Source organism: Phyllostomus discolor, chromosome 14, assembly GCF_004126475.2.
Source record: "Phyllostomus discolor isolate MPI-MPIP mPhyDis1 chromosome 14, mPhyDis1.pri.v3, whole genome shotgun sequence".
NCBI lineage: Eukaryota > Metazoa > Chordata > Mammalia > Chiroptera > Phyllostomidae > Phyllostomus > Phyllostomus discolor.
Window position 1 is genome coordinate 1,524,506 of NC_040916.2, and position 26,051 is coordinate 1,550,556.

Genomic DNA, 26,051 nt, shown 5'->3' on the forward strand with positions numbered 1-26,051 from the left:
TCTACACAACGGCCATGGGAGTCCCTACTCTGGCAAAACTGCGTAGTTCTTTTACATGTCCACAGCCACGTGGTCCTCTCGGCACAATGGCTGTCGCATCTCAGTTTAAATCCCCGTGCCAGTCTTCCTCTGCAGCCCCATTTCTGACTCCTCCCACAATTGGCTACACTTGCCAGCACTCTCATATCGTTCCAGCTTTACTGGGCTGCCATTGTGAGTCTGGGCAGGTGAGGCCCCATGTCATAGAGCCAATCTTCTCCAAGCTCTCCTGCAGGCACTCTAACTTGGGGGACCTGCCCCCTAAGTTAGTCTTGGTGGGGAAGTTACTTCTATTCCCCTGGCTCTGAGCATGGATACAGCTATTTAACATATCTATGTAACCAGTTAAAGGTTATAGATATGTTAAATGACCATGCCAGAGGTTAGCTGCAAGCTGTTGCTATACAAAACAGCTCTCAATGGCTCTGCTCCAAGTATCCTTTCCCCAAACCGACACCTGTGGAGGGGGGTGGGCAGTGAGGACATCTTAATATTTCCTGAACACTTTGAGTTCTGGACCCCATTCCGAATCCCTATTTGGGGTCCCCCCTCTTGGCTGCACCCTGTTACATTTACATCCTTTTTTTTTTTTTTTGAAAACACACCTGCTCCTTGCTATTCTCTGCATGGCTAAATTCATGCCAACTTGGTCCAACCTTTGTCAGCTAGTCCAGTTTTCCCATTGTATCCTCCTCCTCCACCCCAGACCATTCTCTCCTCTCTCTTACACCCAGCTCTTTACGTCTCTCAATCACACTAATCCCTCCATCTTTGTCTCTCAGAGGTTTCAAGATGCCAGAGAACCGGGAGGAGGAATAATTTGGAGTCACTGACAAGTGTCAAGGCTGGCAAGACAGGCAGCCCAAGATAATCAAACACTGTCCTGCCAATAATTCTTAAAAACAACCCATATACTCAGGAAATATTCAAGAGGCAGGCAGAGCTCTTTTCACAGAAACCATGGATAAGCTCTAGAAACACTGAGGGAAAAACAGTGGGGCAGCGCCTGACTATCCTGAATGATGTCCCTGGAGAATATTCTTTCTGAGCCTCTCCATCTGTGACTAACATTTATAGAGAGCTTTAATAATTACAAAGTACTTCCCACACCCTTGTGCTTGTATCCATCACAAAGGGCTGAGAGGGAGAAAGGTCATCTAAACTTTAAGGATTACTAGGGTGTGGCCCAGTCATCAGCACAGGAGGGGACTGGTCCAGGAGTTGGAGGACATGGACCCAAATCCCTCATCTAGGGACAAAATATGGCCAAACAAGATGGAAAGTACCTTGAAAACCTTACCATTCCATGCCCTAACTGACATTGTGTTTTCTATTATTAACTGTCTGTATAACCTTGGGTAGGTCAGCTAAAGCCCTTTGGACCTAAGTTGAGCCTGAATAATAAAGGGTTGAAACACATATTTTCTAAGAATGCCTATAAATGTAAAATTCTTTCATTCAGAGATTCTAAAATTTAGAAGTTGATTCCCAAAATATGAGTTCAAACAAACTGACTCAGAAGGATCCCTTTCTAAGATGTTCCAAGGCTCTTCTGGAGATACTTAACCACAAAGAATAGGAACCCCAAGGGATTTGGAACTAGTGAGCCAAGAGCAAGTATGGACACCCTGCCTCTCATCCATACTATATTTGGGTCAGGGACAAGAACTACATTAAACACAGATGCACAGATCCTTAAAGGGGAAGCTTCCTGAGGGTCTGTAAATCAGACCACTGACCCAGGAATCTTATTCACTAAAACCTGAGAAGCAAGAACAAGAGCCTCTGAGAGATTAAGGAAAAAGAAAAATATTGGAGAAAAGGCCATAGAGTAAAGGTGGAGCATAGGAAATATTAAGGGGGAAACTGGGTTGCTTTGCAGGCCTTTGGGTTGGGCAAGAGTCTTAATAAGGGAAATTATTACTGTTTTGGGGGAAGGGGGATAATTTCTGTGACAAGGGATGAAGGGAAATGTTTACTGAATGATGTCTTTCAAAGGAAATCGCCTGAGGCCACAAATTGTTGCTGGAGAGACTAGGAGCTCTTGGGTTAGAGGAACTAGGGGCTTTAGTGTTGAGAATGGTCAAGGCAAATGGTTACCCAGTGGGGGGAGGTCCCTGGGCACACTGTTGATAGGGGACCCCCAGGACTCTTGGGAATCCCCAGTTGCTAAAGAGGGGAGGGTGAAGCTTTGGAGGCTAGTGGGCACACCCTTGCCTAGGCCTGCAGTGGCCGCTCTAGCCAGCTGGCCCAGGGCCCTGCCCAGCTCCTTCCCTCCACCCCAAACCTAACAGGGGTGCACGCTGGGCTCTGCCACTAGGGCAGCTACCTCCCTGAGCTCCACACCCGAGCAAGGCTGGCGGAACTCCCGGGGGAGAGGGTGGAAGGAGCCGCGGCAGCAGGGAGGGGGCATGGGGAGAAGGGGGAGTGGGGAATGCGGCAGTCCACTCCTTTGCCCCCCCTCCACAGCGACCAGCCCAACCCGTCATCGCCCCCCTCCACCTCCAACCGAATGGTTTGTTCCGAGCGTCCTATTTAATCCCAGCGACTGCAGCAGTGCCGGCTCCCTCCCGTCCCCGCCTTGGACCCGGGGTTCTAGTGGCTCCGGGGTGCCCTTTCTGCGTTGTATTCTACTTCCTCCCCAGCCCCAGCCCCCGGGGACCCAGGCTTGCCCGCGCCCAGCAGGGAGCCGGCCGGGAAGCACAATGGGGGCCCCTTCCGCTCTCCCTTTGCTCATGCTCTTCGCCTGCTGCTGGGCTCCTGGCGAGGCCAACCTCTCCCAGGACGGTGAGTGAGAAAGGAGGCGGCGCCAGGGGAGGTGGGCAGCGACCGGGGCGGGGGTTTTAAGCGGCTCTAGGGGCACAGGAAGTCTGCCGGCTTTGTTTGGAACCTGGGGTTTAAGTCGCCAGCGGGTGCCAGTACCCCTATGTCTGTCTCAGCATCTGTGTCTCCGTGGGTCGTGTGTGTGCTGGGTATACACTCTCCTTTATAATGTCGAGTGTGTCTGCTTGTACAGAGGGGTTGTGGCCTGTTATACCAGCCCAGAGCCTGGTTGTGTTGCTGTCCGTGTGTGTCTGGGTGTGCGCGTCTCTATTGGTGTCTGGTTCTGCGTTGCTGTGTATGTGTATGTGTGTGTCTGTGTCAGTGTGTGTTGGGGGCGGAGTGAGACAATCAGGGCGTGTGTCGGGCGTTTGTGTATGTATGTCTGGAGGGTTGGGTGGCCAATGCAATTCCCCAAACTGCTGTATGCAAACATCTCCACTCCCCTACCTGAGGCGGACATCCAAGTGGCTAGGGAAGGGGGCCTGGGTGAGGCTGTTGAGGGGAGCATAGGCAAGGAAGGGGCCTTCTTCTTGGAGCAAAATAACAACACTGGGCAGATTAGGCCCGCCCGAGGATGACAGTATCCTTAACCATGGAAAAGTGGGGGAAAGAAACCCAAACATGAACAGGGGAGTGGGGGTGGTTAGGCAAAAGAAAAGATCGAGATACTTGGGAAAAAGGATGCATGAAAAACCCAAAGCTTTCCTGAGCTAAACATTTATTTTCCCAAATCTGGGGTGGGGTAGCATGCCTAGCATCTTAGCCACAGTCTGGAGCTCAAACTTGGGGGATGGGGTACAGTGATGAGGGGCCTTGGGAAAGAGCCCCTCCAGCTGCCCTGGACCTGGCTATGTAGGTCAGGGTTGTGTGGGCACCTCAGCTTTCTTAAAGGCTGCTGACGGTTAATGGGGTGGTAGGGGGCAGTTTGTAAGGAGACAAGGAAGGCAGTCAGTGCTCAGAGCCTAGGGTCCCAGAGGAGGGAGGGCAGCTGGCTGTGAAGGGACTAAAGGAATGCATCCTCCTGTCTCCAGCCTTGTCAGAGCTGGGCAAGGGGTGGGGGAGGGGGGAGGAATAGGACCTCTGCAGAGCAAAGGGATGTGGGGCGAGTGAGGGGGAGGGTGGTAACTGTGACCGGCCAGATGCCAGCGAAAAACAGAAAGAACCGCAGGGGAGGAGAAAAGGGAGGAGGCTCTTGGGTGATGGACCCAGTGGCCAGGATGGATGGGCACAGGGTGGGGCGGAGGTGGAAAGGGGAGGGATTAAAACTGGGGAGGATGATGTAGAGAATTTCATCTGAAGAAAATAGGCAACAAGCCAGGGTGCTGGAGGGATAATCACTTCATCTTGCCTGACCTCCTCCCATTCCTATCTCCATCATGATAAAGGAGCTTTCACAGATGTGGGGACACTGGAAATCACCTCCCTAAAGCTGGGTAGCTGACTCCTTCCACCCTGTACCCATCGACAGTCTCCAAAGAGAGCTCCTTCCTAAGTCACTACAGAGACAGCAGCCTCTCCCTCCTATAAGGAGTCCCCCTCGCCCAGAGGCCTGCATTGCTGAGCCAGCTCACGGAGAAGATGTGGAGAGTCCAGAAAGAGGGCAAGCCAAGTGCAAGGCAAAGAGAGGCACTGGGTGTTTGTATCTCAGTAATGACCCTCTACTAGATTTGACTTTCAACTGCAGCCCCTGCTAGTTGCATTAAAGAGAGACAGATGTGACTCAAACTGCACCTGTTCAGCAATGGGAACTAATGGTTCCAGGATGGTACCTAAACAAAAAGAAATCACCCCAGAAAGCTAGGAGCTCTTCAATTCTAGAATTTAAATACTGGAGAACAGAGTAAATCTATATGTTAGCTAAGTCTTCACCAGCTGCACTATGTTTTTTTGTTTGTTTTGGTTTGTTTTTTTTTTTGCCTTAACTTGGGGGACCAGCCTCCATGCAGGTTTAAGGTTGAGAGGAAGAGAAATGCTCTGTCCTCTTACTTATAAATATGTCTTAGAACAGTGGCTTGAGGGAAAGATTGGGAGGCAATAAATTTTGAATAGAGAATTTCTGAAGATCTTGGGAAGCTGGAGATGAGAAGAAAGGTCTGTTAACTTAGAAGAGTTAACTCAAGCATCATTTTCCTTGTACAGCATCATCTGTCCAGATAGTGGGAACTCATGTCTGGTGTGCAGTGTCTCTGGATGCATGAATGTATGAAAGCTACAACCACATATGATCATTTATTTAAATAAAGTTTACCTCTTAGTTTCTGGATCTAAGAAGGCCATCTCTGATAGTGGGAGGTGGGTGCATAAATACAATGATCATTAATGAAACTATTCTGACCAGGATCATGCAGAAGGGATGCCTAGTACCCCTGAGTTGGTCTGGGGAGGAAGTGAGGCAGTTCATACCTTACCTCGTAGTGTTTGACCAAAACAGGGACAGATGCAGTATGAAGGTTTAAGGACAAGATACCTTACTTAGTATGCTGATGCTTGAGTGGTCAAAGGGGTGTGGTAGAGTGACTGTTTCCATTTAGAATAAGAAAAACAGGTTTCATATGCTGCTGAGGTATATTGTTCCCTGGAGTACAGCATATATTTTTAGGTTCATAAGGCTGAACAGGGATTGAGAGGCTGGAGAAGAGCAAGCAGTAATATCTGAACCTGGCCATTAGAGCTATGGCTAGAAGCTCAGGAACAGTTTAGACAGTTTTCCACCTGCTCCCTCCTTCTTACATTTCTCTACTAGTATTGCCAAAAGTTAGCATTCCGGGTGTGGGGAAAACAAGCCCTATGAACCTAATGTGTCCTGTGGTTATCTCTCTCGTTAGCATTTTGACATTCAACATTGTAATCAGCCTTGGATTCTTCCCTCTCAAATTACTTCTACAACTACATGAATTGACCTAGTGTAGAGATGGATAGGTGGACAGCCTCACTTTGCTTTAGACCAGGTTACAGCAATTTAACCTTGTACTGCACTCCCCCACACATGAATGAATATCTTTTCCCTTCCCAATGACCCTCTATTCACTGCCATCCATTCTGCAGCCCCCTGGCAAGGTGCCCAGTAGAGAGATCATGCCCTGTGTGCTAGAGAGGTCCAGAAGACATTCTCTCTAGAGGAGCCTGCATATCTGCTTGGCAGACCTTCTCCATCCACTTTCTGTTCCTAGTTGCAGCTGTAACCCTTAGGAAGTATATGCTCTTCTTTCAGATGTGCATTTTCTGGTACAGAGAAGTTGAGACCACTAGAGAGACACTGGTCTAGCAGAGTTTAGTTGATTCCATGCAGAACCAGCCTGTGTGCTATGGACCCAAGCTGTGGAATGTCAATGCCAATTCAGAAGTTATGCCAAAGACTCTATCCTAAGTTCTCTCCAGGGCTAAGCACTATTTGGTTTTAGTAGTTTCTTCTAGGGTAGTGTTTTTCTCACTTTCTTTAAAGATGTGAGAATTCTTTCTCGAATAAACAAAACAGATAAAAGAAAAATTGCTCTCTTTGAAACAGAGGAATAAGACCTGTAGCCCTTTTACTCTTCTCCTTGGCTTCCCCACACTCCCTATACTCCCTAAGGCACAACTTGTAGTTCTGCTACATAAGGTTTGAAATTCTGTTCCCTAGAATGACAGTAATATGAGTCAGCTCACTACCATTAGGTTCTCTGGTGCTCTTGCTTACTTTCTCATTCTTTCTCCTTCTCTCCTTCTTCCAACTTGCCAACTGAGGAAGAAAGAAGGTCCAAATGTAATTTCAAGAGTGCCTTGTTGGAGACATTCACTATTCACTTGGAGAGTGACTCATAGTTCTGCAGCCATAAAATTCTACAGATGGCATTTTTTTGTGTGTACTGGTCACTGTGAAATAGCAGAATAGGTAGTTCAGCCATTGCTCTATAAATCTTTAGATTTTACTTTAGTACTCCTTGCTGTTATTACTTTATTGAACCCCAAATAATATGTAGATTGGAATCAAGAGTTGTTTTTCCTTAAGTCACATGCTAGGAAAAAAATATCTTCATAGTTATCAGAGAAATAAAGCCTCCAGGGCTGTGACTAGTCACATCCTTTGTTTTTTCTTACTCCAGCAGAACTGTATACTGGCCCACCTACCTCTTTTTGTCATCTACTTCTGAGTAAGAGAATTCCACATAAGGATAGTAATCACCATGAGAACAAGCTGTGGACTGGGCCATCTCCTGACTACTGAATGAAAAAATGTAGGGTATTAGAAAGTTTTGGTAATTATGTTTCCTCCTTTGATTTTTCATGTTAATTTTCAATAATTCATTTTTAAACCTTGTCTGTAGGCTTCTATATTGGGACATTTTCTTTTCCTGGATGAGGCGAATCCTACAGGTCTTTGCATAAACTCTAAAATCAGCAGAAGTGATGATTCCTTACAAGGTCTGAACCAACTGATGCTAATGATCCTTTAAACCAAGAAAAAACCCAATTCAATTTTCTGTTATGACAAGGAGATCTATCCGTTCTAGCATCAAGAAACCAAGCTTTCAAGAGTCTTGAACACATGAAGCTTTTGAGAATTCTACAAAGTAGAAGCTCGTAAAACTACATATTCTTCACTGAAGCAACAAGTACTAAAGATAGAGCTGTTTTTCCCTTTACCAAAATTTCCCTAAGCCTAAAGAAAGTGACCAAATTTCCCAATTAACACAGCAACCTCTAAGTTCTGAGGATAATACTCTTCTTGAAGAGATGTGATCCATTTCTACTTTCCATGTATGATCAAGACTGGACTATTCGCATAATTTTAGATAGCTTAGAGCACTCTGACTCTAATACAGATTATACCCTATCTGATGGTAATACATGCCTGAGTGTCTCTGAAGGAACACAGGCTCTGTGGCACTTCTTACCTCACTATGTGATAACTTTAATTTTATTCATAATTGATTGTAGCAAGTTAAAAAAAAAACCCTTTCTACCACTACTAATACATTGGTAATTTGTAGTAATTACTGAGGCTCCTTTGACAAATTCAGTCTGGTGGTCGTTTTCACTTTTTATATACTCTTGGATATGTGTGACAGATTCAAACAAAATACTTCAGGAGGCCTTTTAGAATGAGGGATGCGTGTGCAACATGATGTTATCAAAAGCTCTGATGTCTCTTTTAGGCTGATTGTTAGAGAGCTGGCTGCCTTCACCCATGGTCCAGCTTTCTTCCTCTATCTGTGGAACAGACTACCTGTGATTTGAGCTCTCCATGGTGCTAGCCCCTGATGGTGACACTCCAGGCTCTTATTGTTGCTCTCCATGGTTCTGCTCTCCCTTCAAGCTTCATAATTTCTATTCTCCACAATGTAGCCCTCAGAACAGTGTTGGAATCTCCCTCTCCCACCACAAACACACACATGATCTTGATTACAATACCTGACCTGCTCCACAATTGGGAGGGGAATAGAACTTTGAAATATATATCTGGAAAGTCTTCACAACTATAGGAAGGAGACAGAAAAAACAAGTAAGTATGAGCTTGAAAATAAGTGTTGTTTGAAATGTTCAGGAGACTGGAGCCTGGAGTAACCTCAAAAGGCTTCAAAATAACTGGCTATTTTGGCATATATTGACTCATATATTAAAAACAGAACTATAATGGGTTATGTTTTATATTGAGACACTATTGCTCATATACCATAACCACACATACCCTATACATATGGAATGCAAAAGCATGGAGTCCTACTCAGTTTATAAGCACTGAACCTCCAAAAACTACTCTGAGCCTAATGATCAATGCAAGCTGTACTCTCATGGAATTTATTTCCCCTTTTATCTCAATTTTTGAAGTAAATGCAAAAATGACAGAGAGTGAAGGATTATAGAATAAATAATGGAGGGATTCAACATATAAGAGGCATAGAAAACAAATATCAAAACCTTGACTCATGTCCCCAATAATTATAGCTTTCTCATATAGAACTAAATGACCTTAAATACATAACCATCCCATCTCAGAGTCCAAGTGGTTGGCCATATCTCAGAACATGAATCTTTTAACTGGATTCTTCTACTCTTTGGGGTATATACCAATAAGCTGATGACATCAAGTGTGACAAGTAGCCAAGAATGCTCAGCCCCTGCCAGTCTGGGACTAGAGAGCTCATTCCTCCTATCACATAAGAACTACAGAAGTGTCTCTTCTACACCCTGTTTTCCTTATGTCAGTTTCTGCATAACAGTTAACACCAATAAATGACATGCAGCAGAGTCTGATTGGGGAAGCAGGCTTCCAGAATGAATTTCTGGGACCCCTCTTCCATTTCCTCATTTGAAACAAGAAGAGACTTCATTCATCAAGGACAGGTAATAGAAGTGATTTATTTCTGTGAGTGAGCCTTCAGGAAGGCAGAATTAGGGTTACAGTAACAGCTGGAATATCTCCCATCTACTCATCTCCCTAAGCCCTTTATTCTCATGAATAGCAGAGATGTTTCAGAAAGGATTCTAGTGCATAGGTTCCAACATTTTTTTCAACATGTGTGTCATTCTTCTATGTGAACTCTTACCTCTGGGATTGTTTAACCCTCTCATCTCACTCCTTCTTTCTACTGGAGGTCTTCTTTAACAATTTTTTTTCTTACCCCAGTTAGACCTACACTAATTGTTTATTAATAGATCATTATAAGCACCTTTGGCTCATTTACTTCCAGGTCAGAGTCAGAAAGGTCAGACTCATCACCTTGGCCTAGGAGGAAAAAAAAAAAGAAATGAAAGCTTATCTCTCAGCCATTCATCTCTAAGCTAACCATTACTTAGTGCTCCCCTTCTTTCATATAGTCCTAGATATCGACAATGTAGAATAGAGAACTAGTGCTTCCAATACTAGATTTCACTGGGAATATGCAGGTCCTTGCTTCATATGTTTATTTTTTTTACTTCTGTGCCCTGGCTCTTTGCTTATATTCTGATTCTAGAATTCCAGCCAAGGCCTCAGACAGGGTGAAAAGCTACAGAGGTAAACTGGTTTATTGAGTCTCTAACGTAAATACTTAATACTTCTTGGAAACCCAGCAAGACTCAAAAACGTTGATGACAAACAACTTGAGACTCACTATGGCCTAGGTCAGCCTTTGAAGAACACCAGGCAAAGTCCTTTTATTATTATAAAATGAGGAGCCAGATCTAACCGTGTGGTTCAGTTGTTTAGGCATCATTTGGGAAAGTGAAAGGTTGCCAGTTGATTCCCAGTCAGGGCAGGTTCTGTCCCGGGTTGGAGCATGCATGAGAGGCAATTGATTGATGTTTTACTGTCACATTGATGTTTCTTTCCCTCTCTTTTTTCCTCCCTTCCCCTCTCCCTTCTCTAAAAATAAATAAATAAATAGATAAATAGCCAGTTATACCATGTGCTCCAAATAATTTGTTCCTCAGAAAATGCAAAAATGACAGTAGGAGAATTATACTTAATTAATCCAACTAGTTCTTACATTAGTTTATAAAGATGAAATCTTTCCAAACATCTATTATATCTTTCCTCCACTAATCTCTATCCTATAATATCAGACAAATATAAAAACCACCATCACTAAGCCCCGAGGTCTCACATATTCTCATTTATCTTCAACTGCTGCATAATGCCAACTCTTTTTTTTGTTCCCAAGTCCTGGAATCCAATGTCAGTAACAGATGGACAGAGCCTCAGTCCTGGGGAGGAGAGGATTCTGGCACTCTCTTTGGGAATATGAGCAGGAAAAAGCCTGAATTCTGCTTTGGGGAAAATATCTGCATTTAAGCCATATGGTTTTCTGGAAATAAGAGGTTCTGATTAATATTGGGCTTGTGAAAAGGGCTCTGTATCTGGGTCATAAGAAAAACTATGTGTTTATGTCAGAACAAAATTAAAACAGATATATGAATAATGAAATTATAGTATATCATGTGTTGAGAGACACATGTTGAGGGAAAAAAAGAGCATAACCAAATTGGAATATACAATATTCACTTGGGGCACAAAAATGAGCATATCCCCACATTAAAGAAGAGTCACTAAATAAAGTTTTAAGAAGAGAATAGGAGATCATTGGGTCAGAAAAGTATGCATCTGCCACTCTGAGGACTGTGAGGTATGTAAACTTGAAAGAATCTGTCTATCTCACAGACGAGTTAAATTCCCAGGAAATCACAAAGTAAGGCTAATTGAGCAATGTGCTCCTCTCTGAAAAATACATTTTTGAAGTGAAAAAAGTGAATGGAATATACTGAATCTGACAAAGGATTGGGAGAAGAGAAGAACCTTAGAGTATGTGGGTATGGAGAGTGGAACACATTATTCTTCATATAATGTTCTAACCACTGCCCTGGACCTATTATTTACACCCTGATTCTGATTACCCAGAGAAGAGAAACAGTATGAACAAGTCAATAAAATCAGAACCACCAGAGATAAATGCTTTTTTTTTTTCCTGACTCCTAACAAGTTCAACATTTTCACAGCGTCATAATCCTATCACACCAGGTCATAAGCTTGAAGTATCTAAAGTACAACATAAAGAGCAAAGGAGAAGATAGAGCCTGTTGAGAGAGGAAATTCATCCATGCACTCCAACAAGTACTGAAGTTCTGAGGGTAGGAGCAAGACTTTGGAACCTGGACTGTGAGATTCCTCATCCTCAGGGAATCTATCCTTTTCTTCTCCCTGATGTCTCCAGGGTTTCTTGCCTTTTCCCAGCTCCTAATTTCCCATAGCTAAACATTTTCCAATGAGTTAATCTGAATTCTGCTTTCATTTACCCCCCACTGAATGTGTTATGTTTCCTTTCCAAGTACTTCCTAAGACTGGGGGAGGAGGATTTTTCCCCAGTTCTATTACATGTGTGTGAAAGCAGCAAGGTCAATTTTTTTTTTAATTTTTCAAAATTATTTATTTGAGTCTAAAAATTTTTCTCTAAATTTCTTTTTTTCTTATTTTATTTTTATTGTTGTTCAAGTACAGTTGTCTCCAATTTCCCATCACCACTTCCCCACCCCCACCCAGCCCTACCTCCCATCCTCAATCCTATCCCCCTTTAGCTTTGTCCATGGGTCCTTTATTCATGTTTCCTGATGACCCTTCCCCTTCTTTCCCCCATTATCCTCCTCCCCTCTCCCCTCTGGTTATTGTCAGTTTGTTTAGAACTTCATTGAAAAACTAAAAATGAATCTGCCTTGTTGACCTGGCAATTCTACTGCTGGGATTTTACCCTAAGAATCCGGAAACACCAATTCAAAAGAACCTATGCATTCCAATGTTCATAGCAGCACAATTTACAATAGCTAAATGCTGGAAGCAACCTAAGTGCCTATCAGTAAATGAGTGTATCAGACAACCATGGTGCATTTACACAATGGAGGACTAAGCAACAGAAAGAAAGAAGGAGCTCCTACCCTTCGAGACAGCATGGATGAAACTGGAGAGCATTATATTAAGTGAAATAAGCCAGGTGGTGAAAGACAAATACCATATTATCTCACCTTTAAGTGAAACCTAACCAACAAAACAAACAAGGAAGCAAAATATAACTAGAGATATTGAAGTAAAGAACAAACCAGCAGCAAGGTAAATTTAGCAAATTAGTGCCTACACTTGGTTCAAGGGACATCTAAAAGTTCAGAGCAGATAAAATCTGGCCTCCTTACTCTCTACAGCACGATAATGCAGATCTAAAATCATTCTGGTTCTGATTTCTGAGTATGTGTGCATGATGGGAGGGAAATGAGAACATGGGGCAAGTAGATACTCTTAAAATGTCTCAGGACTGTCATCCACCAGAATGATTTCATGGCCAAACTTAGGGACTTACCTGAAAAACAGCTGATTAGAATGAGACCCCAATATAGAACCTGTTCTTTCAGGTCTTAATAAATTATCCCTTTGCTCTGTCTTGTCTTCTCTAACAGCCTTAGTACAGAACACTAGATGCCTGTCTAGAGCACACAGCTCAGTCCTAGATACAAGGAGCTAAGGCTAGGAAGAGGCCTTTGGATCTAGGTTCCCCTTCCTTTTTGTTTCCCAGTTGCAGTTCTGTGCTATAACATGGTATTACCACAGAGAGACTTGTTTTTGTTGTGGGCAAGCCCAGGGCTCCTTCCCAGCACTAATGCATGAAGAACACTGACTCAATAGCAAATCAAAGCAACAGCTGTTCCCACCTCCTTCTTTGCCACCCACTTCCCAGTCTTTGCTCCTCAGAACCTTAAATCTCTCAGGCCTTCCCTCAGCCTACTGCAAGCCTTCTCTACCTCCAGATTTTTCTCTCTCTAGCTCAGAATGGGACATGCTCTTCTGCTCTCTTATATCTCCTAGTCTTTATCTCCCTCTTCACAATCAGGTTAGCACTCCTCCACCTCTCCACCATGCAGATCCAGCACACACACACAGCCTGTTCCCATAATCACCCCCTTTTAACTCCTAATAGCAAGGAAGTAGTTTTTACACCTTGGTCTCCTCTTTTATGAGAACTGAAATCTGCCTATAAGGTCCTTAAGTTTGTGAAGATGCCATTCTTTGCATCTTCAGGAACTACATCCTCATCTCACTGCAACTTCTCTAACCTGTCTGGCATTTAGTAGAGTTACTTTTCCTGAGGTCTATGGTCCTGGGCTTCCCCACTACTATACACAGGGAGGTGGGGAGCAGAAGGATGGATATCACTGGAAGTTAAGTCACACTAAATGCAAACTTAATTTTTGAATTAGCTAGTGCAAAGCCCTGCTATCAAATGGCAAAGAACACAGGAGACCAGGTTATAATCACAGTTCCCACCAGCTGCCTGTGTGACTGTGCTTAAGTTCCTAAAACTCTTTGAGCCTTAGTTATTAATCTTTAAAATAAGAGGGTTGCACTAGATGCTACTTAAGATTCTTGTTCACTCACTCTAAAAGTTTATGCTTCTAAGAGTCACAGAGGGGAAAATGTTTGGGGAAGAATAAGCTGTAATAGAAAAGGGAGAGGAATAATTGAACTTTGGTAATAGGGGCTCAGAAAGGGCATCAGTTCCATCTTGTCTGGTAGAATCAAAAAGATCTTAAAAATTACATCTGGCCATTAGAGGTTAGTAGAAAATGACCAGATATACAAATTGATTTCAGGGTTTAGGAAATACACAGAATGTATTTATTCATGACATATTAAAGTTGGAAAAACTGTGCTTTTTTTTCAATGTAAAGAAGATTAACACCAAGATAAGCTTTTTGTTTTAACTCCACCCTCATGCCCACCACAGGCAAGCTAGCCAACTCTCCAAAGGCTTTCCTTATCCTCATTCAGCCTGGGAAAGTCTAGCCACACACCATTCCAAGACCAGGAACACAGCCTTTTATTTGCAATAACGTGCTTAGGATGGAAACAAAAGGTGTCTGCCAATATGCAATAGTAAACCTGTTTGAGCCCATATTGGTCTCTTTCAACCCTAAATCTTAGATCATCTCACAGTATAGGTTATTAAAATCCTGAATCTTTTGGCCATGTTTTTTCAAGCTACAGGGCCAGTAAGCATGTTAGGAACTTGTTAGAGTGAAGCTTCTGTTCCCACCTGTTTTCACTTATATCCACCCCATAAGCCTCCTAGGGGAATAAAGCAAAGCTGAGAGTAGTGACTTTAGGCCCAAGCAACTGCTGGCAGGCAGAAGGACAGCACGTAAACAAGACTCTGGAAGGTAAAAAAAAAAAAAAAAAACAGAAACAAAACAGTGGAGGCATGGGGGACAGAGGTGGGGGGGAGGAGCTAAAGCTCAGGAGTCCAGCCAGAAAGAGGGCAGAAGGAGCAGTGAACTGGAGGGAATGCCTTGCTCAAAGAGGCAGGCAGGCAGCTGAAGCATGACTGAGCTCTGAAATTCAGAAGTAAATGTGAGCCGGAGTATATCTGAACTATGCAAGGAGATCCTTTAGGAGATCCTGCTGTCTATGAGGGGACACAGCTCTGTCCTTAGGGAGCAACAGAAAGAAAAGGAAATATACACACAATACCTGAAAAGGCAGATAATTGCAGATGACAGAGTAACTCTCACCTCTATGGCGCTAGCTTTTGTCTGAATGTACTGTAATACCAGGCACATCAGGGAATTAGAAACTTAAGGAAGGGCAGGCAAAGTTAGAAAGGAATGGAGGGCAGAAAATAAAAAAATAGTTCAACACTCACACTCTCAAAATTTAGACTAAGAAACTACACCATGACTTCATAGGAGTAGCATGATTTCTGGCAGCCGAAGAACAACTGAAGAATGTAGAGCCCTTTTTTGATTAGGGTATTGTGCTCTGAAGTCTCTCAAGTCAAAGTGACTTCACAAATCTTGGAGTTATGCCTAAATCAGGATTCAGGTGGGAGTGGCTCTGGGCATAAAGAAAAGCTACATAAGCCAAGATCTAATTCTAATTTTTCCATGTCTATTCTCTTCAGTGCGTGACACAAGAATTCACTATGTGACTGAGATCAGGAAGAAATGACCGTGAAATCACCCAGTCAGGGGGCCAAACCTGGGAGTGGGTTAACCATTCTAAAAGTGGGTGCCCTCAGCATTCTGGGCCACAGTTCTCAGTGTGTTTTTTCCCTTGGAGATAACACTCCTCCACCCACCTGTCATGGTAATCATAAGAAATAAGTAGACTAGGAGGAAGAGTATTTTTAACTAGAATTAGAGAAATGTTGAATCATCATCACAATCACCATCAACTCTTACTCAGGGAGCTGATTCTCTCTAGTCTGTGAAGTGGGGCTGTGGACCCAAGCACTGGCATGGACAGCAGCAATTCTGTGGAAGCATTCTGTCCTCTTACCCCACCAACCAAAAAGTGCACCTGTGCACTACTGACCCTCAGGCCGATGTACCTTAGATTCCCAAAACTGACTAAGAAATATATAAAAACCCTGCAATCAGAGGTTATACTGCCACATACACTTCCCTACTTAATTTAAACATCACTTAAATTGGAGACATAATACATTTTTATTAATTTGAGGCACTCATTTATTAAATAAATATTTACTGAGCACTTACTATGTTCAGGGTCCTGGGATATGAGTGAAAAAGTGAATCACAGGTGCCAATGCTTGCTTAAAGGAGGCACATTGGTAAGTTTCCAAATCCCACCTCTGCTGCTCTTAATATGAACAACTCATTAGAAGGAAATTAGTGAGTTGAATTGCTTTGTTCTTTAAAATGCTGGGAGTCATGAAGGCACTGGAACCCATAGGTAAATAAACCAAAAATTAAGAACTCCCAAGGCAACTGAGGGCAAACAGGAAAATAATGTTAGTTTATAGGTGCTAGAGTGCTATGAAAACATGAGGGGATTCCGTTAGTTTTAACTGGACATATCTGTAGCTTTGTTAACTTGAGTCCCACTTTGTAAGGCTCTTAAGGGTGCATGAAATAGCCTCCCAAGGTGTAGATGAAGATATATTAATAAATCTAATTAAAAATGCAATACAGTGGGTACAATCTGTACCATTACCACCACAAGCACCTATTTTCAACTTGCTACACTGTTTCATTTTTAAGTCACATTGCAGGTGAGTTTTGTGAATGCTGTTTAGGTGAGCCACCCTTGGTCAACAATGCAGAAAGGGATCTTCTCCCATAATCCCTGCCCCACAACCACAGACACAAAATGAATGCTTTGCAAGAGAAGGCAGTGTAGTGATAATGTGCAGAAAGGCTGGGTTTTATGGTCAGAGAAATTTAACTTTAAAGCCCTTCCCATCTCAACACTTACTGAGGCCATCATATGGATGAGTTACTTAGCTTCTATGAACCTTAGTTAGTCTCTAAGTCTTAGCTAACTTGTCCTTAACATGTATATAATAATACCTATTAAAAGGGTTGTTCTGGAGTAATGAATATAGACACCTAGCTTGAATCTTGAAACAGAGGGTGATTGATAAATATTGATTCCCAGCATCTTGTGAGCTTCTAGAGCTTCAGCCTCTGGATGGGCGACCCTCTTTCTTGGCCTATTCTTACCATGTTTCATTTGCTATTGCTTCTTCACTGGTAGATGTTGAGCTTAGTTCTCACAGTAGAAAATGCTCAGAAATTTTGTTTCCTTTATTAAATAAATATTTATTAAGTGTAACATGCTGTATTAGGGCCAGTACTAAATGCAAAACTAAATTTGATATCAATCCTACCTGCACAAGCTATGTAATTTTGGAGGGAAGCCAAATGTGCAGTACGAAGTAGAGTGATGCATAATTTGAGGAAGGCAGATAATTATTGTAACTCAGAGAAATGAGGATCATTTTCATGTAGGTCAAATAGGGAAGACTTTTTCGAGGAGATGCCACAGAAAATAGGCTTTAAGGGTGAATAGAGCTTGGATGTGTGAAGATGGGTGAAAGGCATTATCAATGAAGTTATTATAGAAAAGGGGATGTATGCAAGAAAGCAAAGGGGTTACAGAAAGAATTCCAAATAAAGTCATATATCTGGGATATGGGGTGAGTGAAGTAAAGACAAAGTTGAAAGGCACATTGACTTCAGACTGTAGAGGATATTAAAAGTCTAGGCTAATAAATCTGGATGTGATCTGTAGACAATGGGAAGTTAGTGAAGGTTTCTGAGCAGGGAAACAATATGACCATTATGACCTGAGATCTCTCATTTATTTTTCTTTTATGTGAGAGGGGTATGGTTTCAATTTCTGAATTTCCCTCCAAGGACCCTTCCTGACAAGAATTCTCACTATTTCCACTCTAAAGTCCAGGTAGCCCTTTCAGGGCACTCTTTTAAGTTTTCCTTTCCATTCTGAATCCATTGATGGAATTGTGCTGATGTCATAAGTGGTTGTCACCATCTAAATCCAAAGAAGGCACTAGCCTTTCACAACATAGGTAATAATTTCATCTACTTATCCATGTTTCTATTGATACAGTTACAGTCACTCATCTGCTCCCACAGAGTGGCCATTTGGAATTTATCATTATGGGTGTATAATTTTACAAAAATAGAAAGAAAACTTAAGTACTCATCTAAATTAGGGGGACAAATGTCACCCCCAGAGGGGAAAATAAAATAGATACCTTTTAAGCCATTTCTTAAAATACTACAAACTAGAGTTCGCTGTAAGCCTAGAGAGATAATACACCAAGTATATTACAAATATGACATTTATTGGAGATCGTTTGTTTAATTATAAGTCCCCTCACCTGAACAATTTAGTTTGGTTTGAATGACTTACATCACCATTTCACTTATTCATCCTATGCAGAAAAAAATGCCAGCAAAATGCATGAGGGAGGGGCTGGAATGAATGTAAACAAGGAGAACAGAACTGAGAATGCAGATAAAAAGCATAGATGAAAGAAGGAGTAGGAGACTGAAGATTAAATCCATGCTGTTGGACAGAATACACACTCAGCCTGATTACAGATAGACATAGCACAATGCCAATTGCGATGGAATGAATTACCAGACCAATTAAATGTACTGACCCCTCTATGGACTAAATGCTAAAAATACAGAGATGAACAAGGTAACACCCATGCTCTCAAGCAACTCAAAGTTTAAACAAGGAGACTGATAACTAAATAACTAAGTGGCAATACAATGGGCTGAAATACTATAAGAAACAAAAAGCTGTGGAAAACTTTTGAGAACACCATCAGAGAAAGGGGATCCTGGAGAGGTGTGCCATTTGTGTGCCTTTAGCTAAGTCCCTGAACCTCTCTAAACCTCATCTCTAAAAAGTAATTATATCTGGTCATTTATCTCTCAAGGTTGTTTTGTCATTCGATGAATTCATGGTCTGCAAACTGAAACTCCTATGCCAAGTTATGATATGGCTATTTCCTCTGTTCATTTGAGCAAAGTCCTGTTTAGTGATTACTTTGTGCACTGGCTTCCAATACTGTGGGCTGAGCACTGACCCTCTCTGGCTCCTCCCTTCCCTCTACCACTCCAAACTTTTAGCACAACCATTTGACTTCCTACTGCATGTTAAAGCATTTCACCCACTAATACACATCCTGCAAAATAACATGAAACAGTCACCAACTTCAGGTTGCCTCCATCCTTGATGCTCACAGAAAGCAGCAGGGTTAAAGTCGAGCACCCAGGGAGGGACCCTGCTGGATGGGAGAGCCCTTGTCCTCTCCATGCCACCTTTCTGCCTTGCCCTCATCTTTGCTGCCTTTCTTCATCAACATTTTTTCCATCCCTTTGTGCCTACTCCTTTCTACCTGTTAGAGATGTTCTGTTTTCTCTGTTTTACTCTCCTTCCCATTTGGCCATCAACACTTCTGTATGAGAACAGAGTAATTCCTAAATTTCCAATGGCATGTCTATGAGGAATTCCAAAGAGGGCATCTCCATGAAGGCCTGCAAAGCCCTGAAACTATCTCTCAGAGTCATATTCAGACACAAGGAATCTCTCTAACTCCCTCATCCTTACCTCTCTCTCCTTATCCCCTTTCCCTTTCTCCCTCCTCCTTTCTCCCTTTTTCCCTCTTTTCCTTCTGATTCTGCAGTTCTCTTCCTCTCCCCTTTCTTTCCATGGACCCTAAACCCATATGCCAATTAGCTTTTTAGTCCAGCACTCCTGCCACTCCATGCTTTCCTTCCACTTCCTCTATGTTTCAGTGCTACCTGCTTCTTGTCCTTCCACTGCCATGACTGAAGTTATTCTAGAACTCAGGTCTGGATGGGTACCAGCTCAGAACTCTGCTCAGCAACCTGTGACCTCACTGAATTTTATGCACTGTGATTAGCTGTTTTGGGGCTTATGGCTGGAGACCCTAAAAAGATTCATTTGGACTATTTCTTTGTCCCTCCACCCCTTCAAATTGAATTAGGGAAATAGACCCTTGACACTATGCAGTCACAAAACTGTTTATGGGTGCTTGCTAAGAAAAGAGAGATTCGTTGTGCCAGAGAAGTGAGCAGAGTCAGTGATATAATGTGGGCAATTGGACTGAGGGTGAAGGAGGAAAACTTGAGACTTTGAGCACCCAATAGAAGGTAAAAATCTGGTAAGGGTGGGGGTACTTCTGCCCTCACTGCAGTGTCTGTCTTTCTACAGTGGTAGAGTCTTACCTGAAACAAATAGAGCTTTGAATTTGGATCAGACATTTAATTTCTAGTCTTTGCTCTCCTATTTACATGACCTCAGGCAAGTCACTTCATTCTGTTTCCACTCTGCAAAGTAATAATGATAATACAGGAGTACTGGTTCTACGGGTTTATTAAAAGTATTTAATATGAAAGTATTTTCTAAGTATTAAACCTATAGTTATTTTAGTAGATAACAGCGTTTAGCAGAGTGAATCCTGGATAAGGAATGAACGTCTTTGGTTATCTTTCATTTTCTCTGTAGTGACCTCCACCATGTCATGTTTAACCTTTATATGCTTCATTATCCTCACCTGTGAAGTGGGAGAACTGGGCTAGATGACATCTAGAATCTCTTTTGGCTTCGACATGATAAGATTGACTGATAAACCGTAGCATCCTCCTTTTATTCACTCCTGGGAGGAAAAGTCAACTTCCTTTTTCAGTACTTTAGTTAGTCTCTTCTTTTTGTAAGAAACCCACCTTCTCTTGGGTATTCTGGTGAACATACTCTTCACAGGGTCATACCTTTCCCCACGTATAGCAATGGAAGTTCAGATACCAAACTGCAGCAGCATATATGTAGGGCTCATCCTTGATGGAGATTCTTTCCCCAGGCTACTGGCAGGAGCAGGATTTGGAGCTGGGAACTCTGGCTCCACTCGACGAAGCCATCAGCTCCACAGTCTGGAGCAGTCCTGACATGCTGGTCAGTCAAGGTGAGAATCCAGGCTTCCTGATCTCTGTGTCTCTCACTGACCTCAACCATCCTCACATCATCTCCCACTCATGTGGCCTTCACCCTGTGTTCTACTCCCCTCATTACCACACAACTCTTTCTCCTTTTCATCTGACATTGTAGTTCTTAGATCTACACCAACATTCCTAGTATCTACTCCTTCTTCCTTTACAATATAGAGACCTCTGTATCCACTACACCTTCTTCTAAAAGTGAAATGATTCCAGAAGGAGTGTATTAGTCAGAATAAAAAGGTTCTGGAAGACATAATTAAGGCATAAATCTTCATAAAGGACCATGGACAATTGAATTACTCGTCAAAAATTGGTATATAGCTAGCAGTGAATGAAGGGCTTTCCAAACCTTTCACTGAGATATTTAAGAAACATATCACTCCCAAATTTACTCAGCCAGCTTAGTCCCTGGCTCATTAATCTCACAACCAGTTTTAATTCTCATGAGATGATTACTTGAGGGGCATTCCAATGAAGTAAGTACTGTATTGAGACTCTGAAGAATGAAGTTCTAGTCCTAACTAGAATCACTGATAAGTAGAATGATCTTAGGCAATCACTTCACCTCCATTGCCTCATTGTCTACATTTTTTTAAATGAGAGAATTGGATTTCATTATCCCTAAGATCACTTTCAGTTCTAATATTTTATGATTCTAAACACTAAATCTAGTGGCCAGGCTTGGTGCTTTAATTTGGAGATAGCTATCCTGAAATATTGATATCAACTCTAGCACATGCCACCTTCACCCCTTGGCACACCTTCTCTGCCAGGAGTGCTTATTGTTTGTTGGAGATAGATCTGTAGTGACCAAGAAAGAAAAAATAAGCAGACAGGGAAGAGGTAAGGTCAGTGGCATAGGGAGCATAGGGATTGTCTAAGTTACTCAATTAGGAAATGTAGAAAATATGTTTCTTGGCTTCCTATTCAGAGGAGAATAATGCTAGTTAAGTAATTTAGCTCCATAGAACAAATACTGTGGATGTTTCAGAAGCAAAGCTGGAAGATGCTGTTTACTTTAATTCTGTAAAGGTCAGTGCTACTGGGCCACAAAATGTCAGTCCTGAAAATGAGGAAATCAACATTGGGAATCAGAATCAATGCTGTGGGGAAAATGGAGCAATAATACTAGGGGGAGGAAGCAAGTGTCACACTGTCCAAGGGGCTCACATTACACCTGACTAAAAGTCACATTTGGAATTCAAATGGCTCATTAATGAGATACCTTGTTCTGGTTTGTTTTTTTTTTTTTTTTTTTTTGACTTGTCTAAGGAGAGAGGGATTAGGAAACATATCCATCACATTGAAGGGAAAATTTTAATCCTTTGCTCCTTAACACCAGGATGATGATTTGGTTTGTGTGTTGAGAGATGGGTAGTATTAAAACTGAAGAAATATATTAAAAGAGCTGATGAAATAAAGGAAGTTATTGTTGGAGGAATTTAAAAACCTGAGTCAGAATGTGTCAATTAAAAAAAATTTGTTTGTTTGTTTTGAAGTTTTATCAGCTACTTCTTGTGTAAATGAACGTGTAATCCAAGGGCTGACCTGACCTTTTGCTCACTTTTAGTTTATGAGTCACAACTGCTTCTTTTGATCTTGCTCATAAAGGCAGGTGGTAGCATGGAGGCGAAACAGAATGACAGATATATATCTGTATTTTCAGAGGTGATTGGTAGAACTCTATCAGTAAAGACATATGAGAAGTAGTAAGTGTAGATTTGGAGGGTCTTTATTCCACTAAGTGTATGTGGCCATGTCAATTTATGAAGCAAACATTCAACAAGTGACTGCTTTTCTGTGTATTCAAAACAAGAGGAAATAAGGGTTCCCCCTTGACCACCTCTGTTCCTTCCCCCCAGTCCTTCCCTTGTGATGCCTTGAGATACAGGACCTGGATCTTGAATGGTCTGAATTAGATGAGGTGGACTTTGGCCTAGAAATGTGTGGAGGGGCTAGGACTTGCTTAGAAACTAACCCTATTTTACTCCTGCAGACAGTCAGCCCTGGACATCTGATGAGACAGTGGTGGCTGGTGGCACCGTGGTGCTCAAGTGCCAAGTGAAAGACCATGAGGACTCATCCCTGCAGTGGTCTAACCCTGCTCAGCAGACTCTTTACTTTGGGGAAAAGAGAGGTACTATTATCTCTCTCCGAGGGAACCATGGGTTGGGGAAGGGGATTCCAGCATTGAAAGGAAATGTTACTGTAGTGCAAAGGCTGAGACACATGAAGGTATGACTATTTGAGGAGGCAACAAGACACTGGTTCCTCACTTTGTATCAGAGAAACTTTATTATTACAGCTCTGACCTAACCCATGTGTGGTCTTATAGGGTCCTGGGATGACTTTACCACAAAAGAGCAGTAGGAGACAGCTGATATCAGTGTTGACATATGTGTCTTACAAGGAAACTCTTGAGGTCCAACCTACTTTTCTGGGTATCTCTTAGGATACTGTGCCCAATGGCCCAGGAAAGTGACTGAATGACCTAAAGACTGTTAAAACTCAGGAGCAGTATTTTCCCCTTGACCCAAATTACACTGGACCCGCTCCCCCCCAAAAAGCTGACTTGGGAATGAAGATAAACATGAAAGGTACCAGTAAAAGCCTTGCTTCCCGTTCTCCCAATTCCCCCCAGCCCTTCGAGATAATCGGATTCAGCTGGTTAAATCCACACCCCATGAGCTCAGCATCAGCATCAGCAATGTGGCCCTGGCGGATGAGGGCGAGTACACCTGCTCCATCTTCACTATGCCTGTGAGAACTGCCAAGTCCCTCATCACTGTGCTGGGTGAGGCTCCCAAACCCCAGTGTCACTGCAGCATGTTTCTGTGCAAACAAATCTCCCTAGGTGTGTCCCTGAAGGAGCCTAGAGCCAGGCAAGACTCCGAGCCTTTTGGAAAAGTTCAGCCTATTATTTCCTTTACAGTGGAACAAAATGCAAAGAGCACTGACTTCTAGTTACTTCTCCTCTGCTTACCATTTGCTTTGGGGCACATATCTTACTCTCTCTGAGCCTGAATTTCCTAATGTGTAACAGAAGGATGATAATGTCTGTTCCACCTATCTCCCAAGATTATGTGAATGAAGCATTAGAAGTGCATGCAATATACAATTATAATGTCCAAGCTGAGTACCCCAGTTGCTTACATACTCTCATCCTATATTTTATTCTATGTTTCAATTTCCTTCTTTGCTTTCCTGAGCTTCACACTATTTCTATGGCCACCCAGTTGTGTTCAAGTATGGTACATCTCCCCATTCCCAAGCCTCCTCCCTTTAGATCTATCTTCCTGGTTCTCAGAGAGGAGATCAAGGAAAAAAATATCTAGTCTTTTGCCCATGATAACTGAAGTAGACCCTGGTATCCAGCCACCCTGAGAGGCTGAATCAGCAGAGAGAGCTGAGTGTAACCTCATGGCCTCTTCTTCATATTCTGGCCATCCCCTATGCATGGTAGGAATCCCTCAGAAGCCCATAATCACTGGCTACAAGTCATCATTACGGGAAAAGGAGACAGCTACCCTAAATTGTCAATCTTCTGGGAGCAAACCTGCAGCTAATCTCACCTGGCAAAAGGGTGAGCAAGAACTTCATGGTAAGTTCCTCCTACATTGGGGTTAGAGGAGGAGGTGGTATTGGAGGGAGGAGAGGTGGGAGGGAGGGGTACATGTGTATATACACACAAGGCATGCTGTAGAAGGAAAAAGCAGAATGACATTCTGTGCACACTTGTGTGTGTATGTGTATACATATCCATTTTGTAACTTTCTAAGTTTGTGTAAGTTGAAACTCACCATCTTTATGACTACTGTGGAACCCACACAATATCTGTATGTTAGGGCTCACTCTGTGTGTGTATGTGTCTGTTTCTGCACTCTAGGAGAACCAACCCGAATACAGGAAGATCCCAATGGTAAAACCTTCACTGTGAGCAGCTCAGTGACATTCCAGGTTACCCGGGAGGATGATGGGGCAGACATCATATGCTCTGTGAGCCATGAATCTCTAAATGGAGCTGACAGATCCACTTCTCAACGCATTGAAGTTTTATGTATGTCATGGGCTTGTGGGTGAAGACAGATCAGGTGTGAGATGAGGTGTGAAACAGGCACAGATAAGTGCATGATAAAAACAAACTGAGACAAAAGTAATAGGATTAGGTGAAGGGTCAGCAAACTTTTCCATAAAGGTCCCAATAGCAAACATTTTAGGCTTTGGAGGTTGTATGGTTTCCGTCTCAGCTACTTACTTCTGCTGTTTTTGCAGGAAAGTAGCCCTAGACAATATGTAAACAAACAAACATAGTTGTATTTCAATAAAATTCTATTTACTGAACCATGTAGCTGGCAGGCTTTGACCCAGTGGGTACATTTACCTACCCCTGGAGTAAACCAGTATGATGCAACTAACATAAATTATAACTGTAGCAAATAAGGAGTCAAAAGACACGGGCTGTAGTCTGCCCTCCACCACTTACTGGCTGTGTGATTCTGAGAAAATTATTGTACCCTCCCTGAGCTTGATCCTTTATTTGCTAAATGAGAGCATGAACACAAGGATCACTAAGGCTTCCTCTTGATCTAGCTTATGATTGTTTCAAGAAAATACAGGTTGTAGGAAACACAATCTCTTTAGCTATCATTATTCCCAGATCTTTTCCTATAGTTCTCTACTGTCTACCACAGCTCTTGATTTTTCTTGGGATTCTGACCCCAAATGGCTACTACCATGATCAGTACTTCTAGCCTTTCTGAGGGTTCTATCCATCTATGGAATATGCCTTGAGTAGGGACAGAGAACTCCCTCTTCACCTAAGGAAATTTGGAAATTTCAAATAAGAACTTTTTTTAGTGGAGGAACCAAGGGGGAAAGAAAATAAAGTACAAAGGTAAAAGATAAAGAGTTTTAAAATAATGTACTTTTTGTTCTAACTCATCTAAAGGTTGGTTATTTTTCTAAAACAATTAAAACCCTTACTCTCTTCTTGTAGAAGATTTAGGACTGACTTCAGGGCTATTTAAAACAATTGCTAAACTTATTGCTGAGACCTGAGCATGAGGAATGTTTGGAGTACCATCATCTTCCATTTAGCGAACTCTCAATTTGGAAGCAGATAACTTGGATTCTGGCTGCACTGCCTGTACTTACTAGCTATCTTAACTTTCACAAGAGCATGTAATCTCTTAGTGTCTCCTGCTTACTTCATTGAATTTTCTTGAGGATAAATGGAACAAAAGCTATGAAAGCAGTTTGTAAACTTCAGAGTTCTATATTCCTATATTTTTTTTCTCTGATTATTAGTTCTAAGGGTGAAGCCCCTGCCTTGGGCTTCTTCCCCTAAGTCTGGGTGCTGGCCAGGGCAAAGAAAAGCCCTCCCCAGCCTAAGT

The 26,051-nt window shown here is 42.4% G+C and overlaps 1 protein-coding gene across 3 annotated transcripts in view; it reads left to right on the forward strand.

Moving 5' to 3' along the window:
- Positions 1–2,559: 2,559 nt before the first annotated feature.
- The window catches only part of CADM3 (cell adhesion molecule 3), a 31,365-nt gene continuing 7,873 nt past the window's right edge, over positions 2,560–26,051 (forward strand). Inside the window, exons 1-6 of one of the 3 annotated variants that reach the window (XM_036015612.1) lie at positions 2,560–2,826; positions 20,523–20,624; positions 22,655–22,795; positions 23,300–23,452; positions 24,122–24,259; positions 24,545–24,715. In XM_036015612.1, the coding sequence (XP_035871505.1) occupies positions 2,745–2,826; positions 20,523–20,624; positions 22,655–22,795; positions 23,300–23,452; positions 24,122–24,259; positions 24,545–24,715 (787 nt within the window). In that variant the 5' untranslated portion in view covers positions 2,560–2,744. The remainder of the gene's footprint in view (positions 2,827–20,522; positions 20,625–22,654; positions 22,796–23,299; positions 23,453–24,121; positions 24,260–24,544; positions 24,716–26,051) is intronic. The other 2 variants (XM_028530648.2, XM_028530649.2) reach the window with 2 other exon arrangements.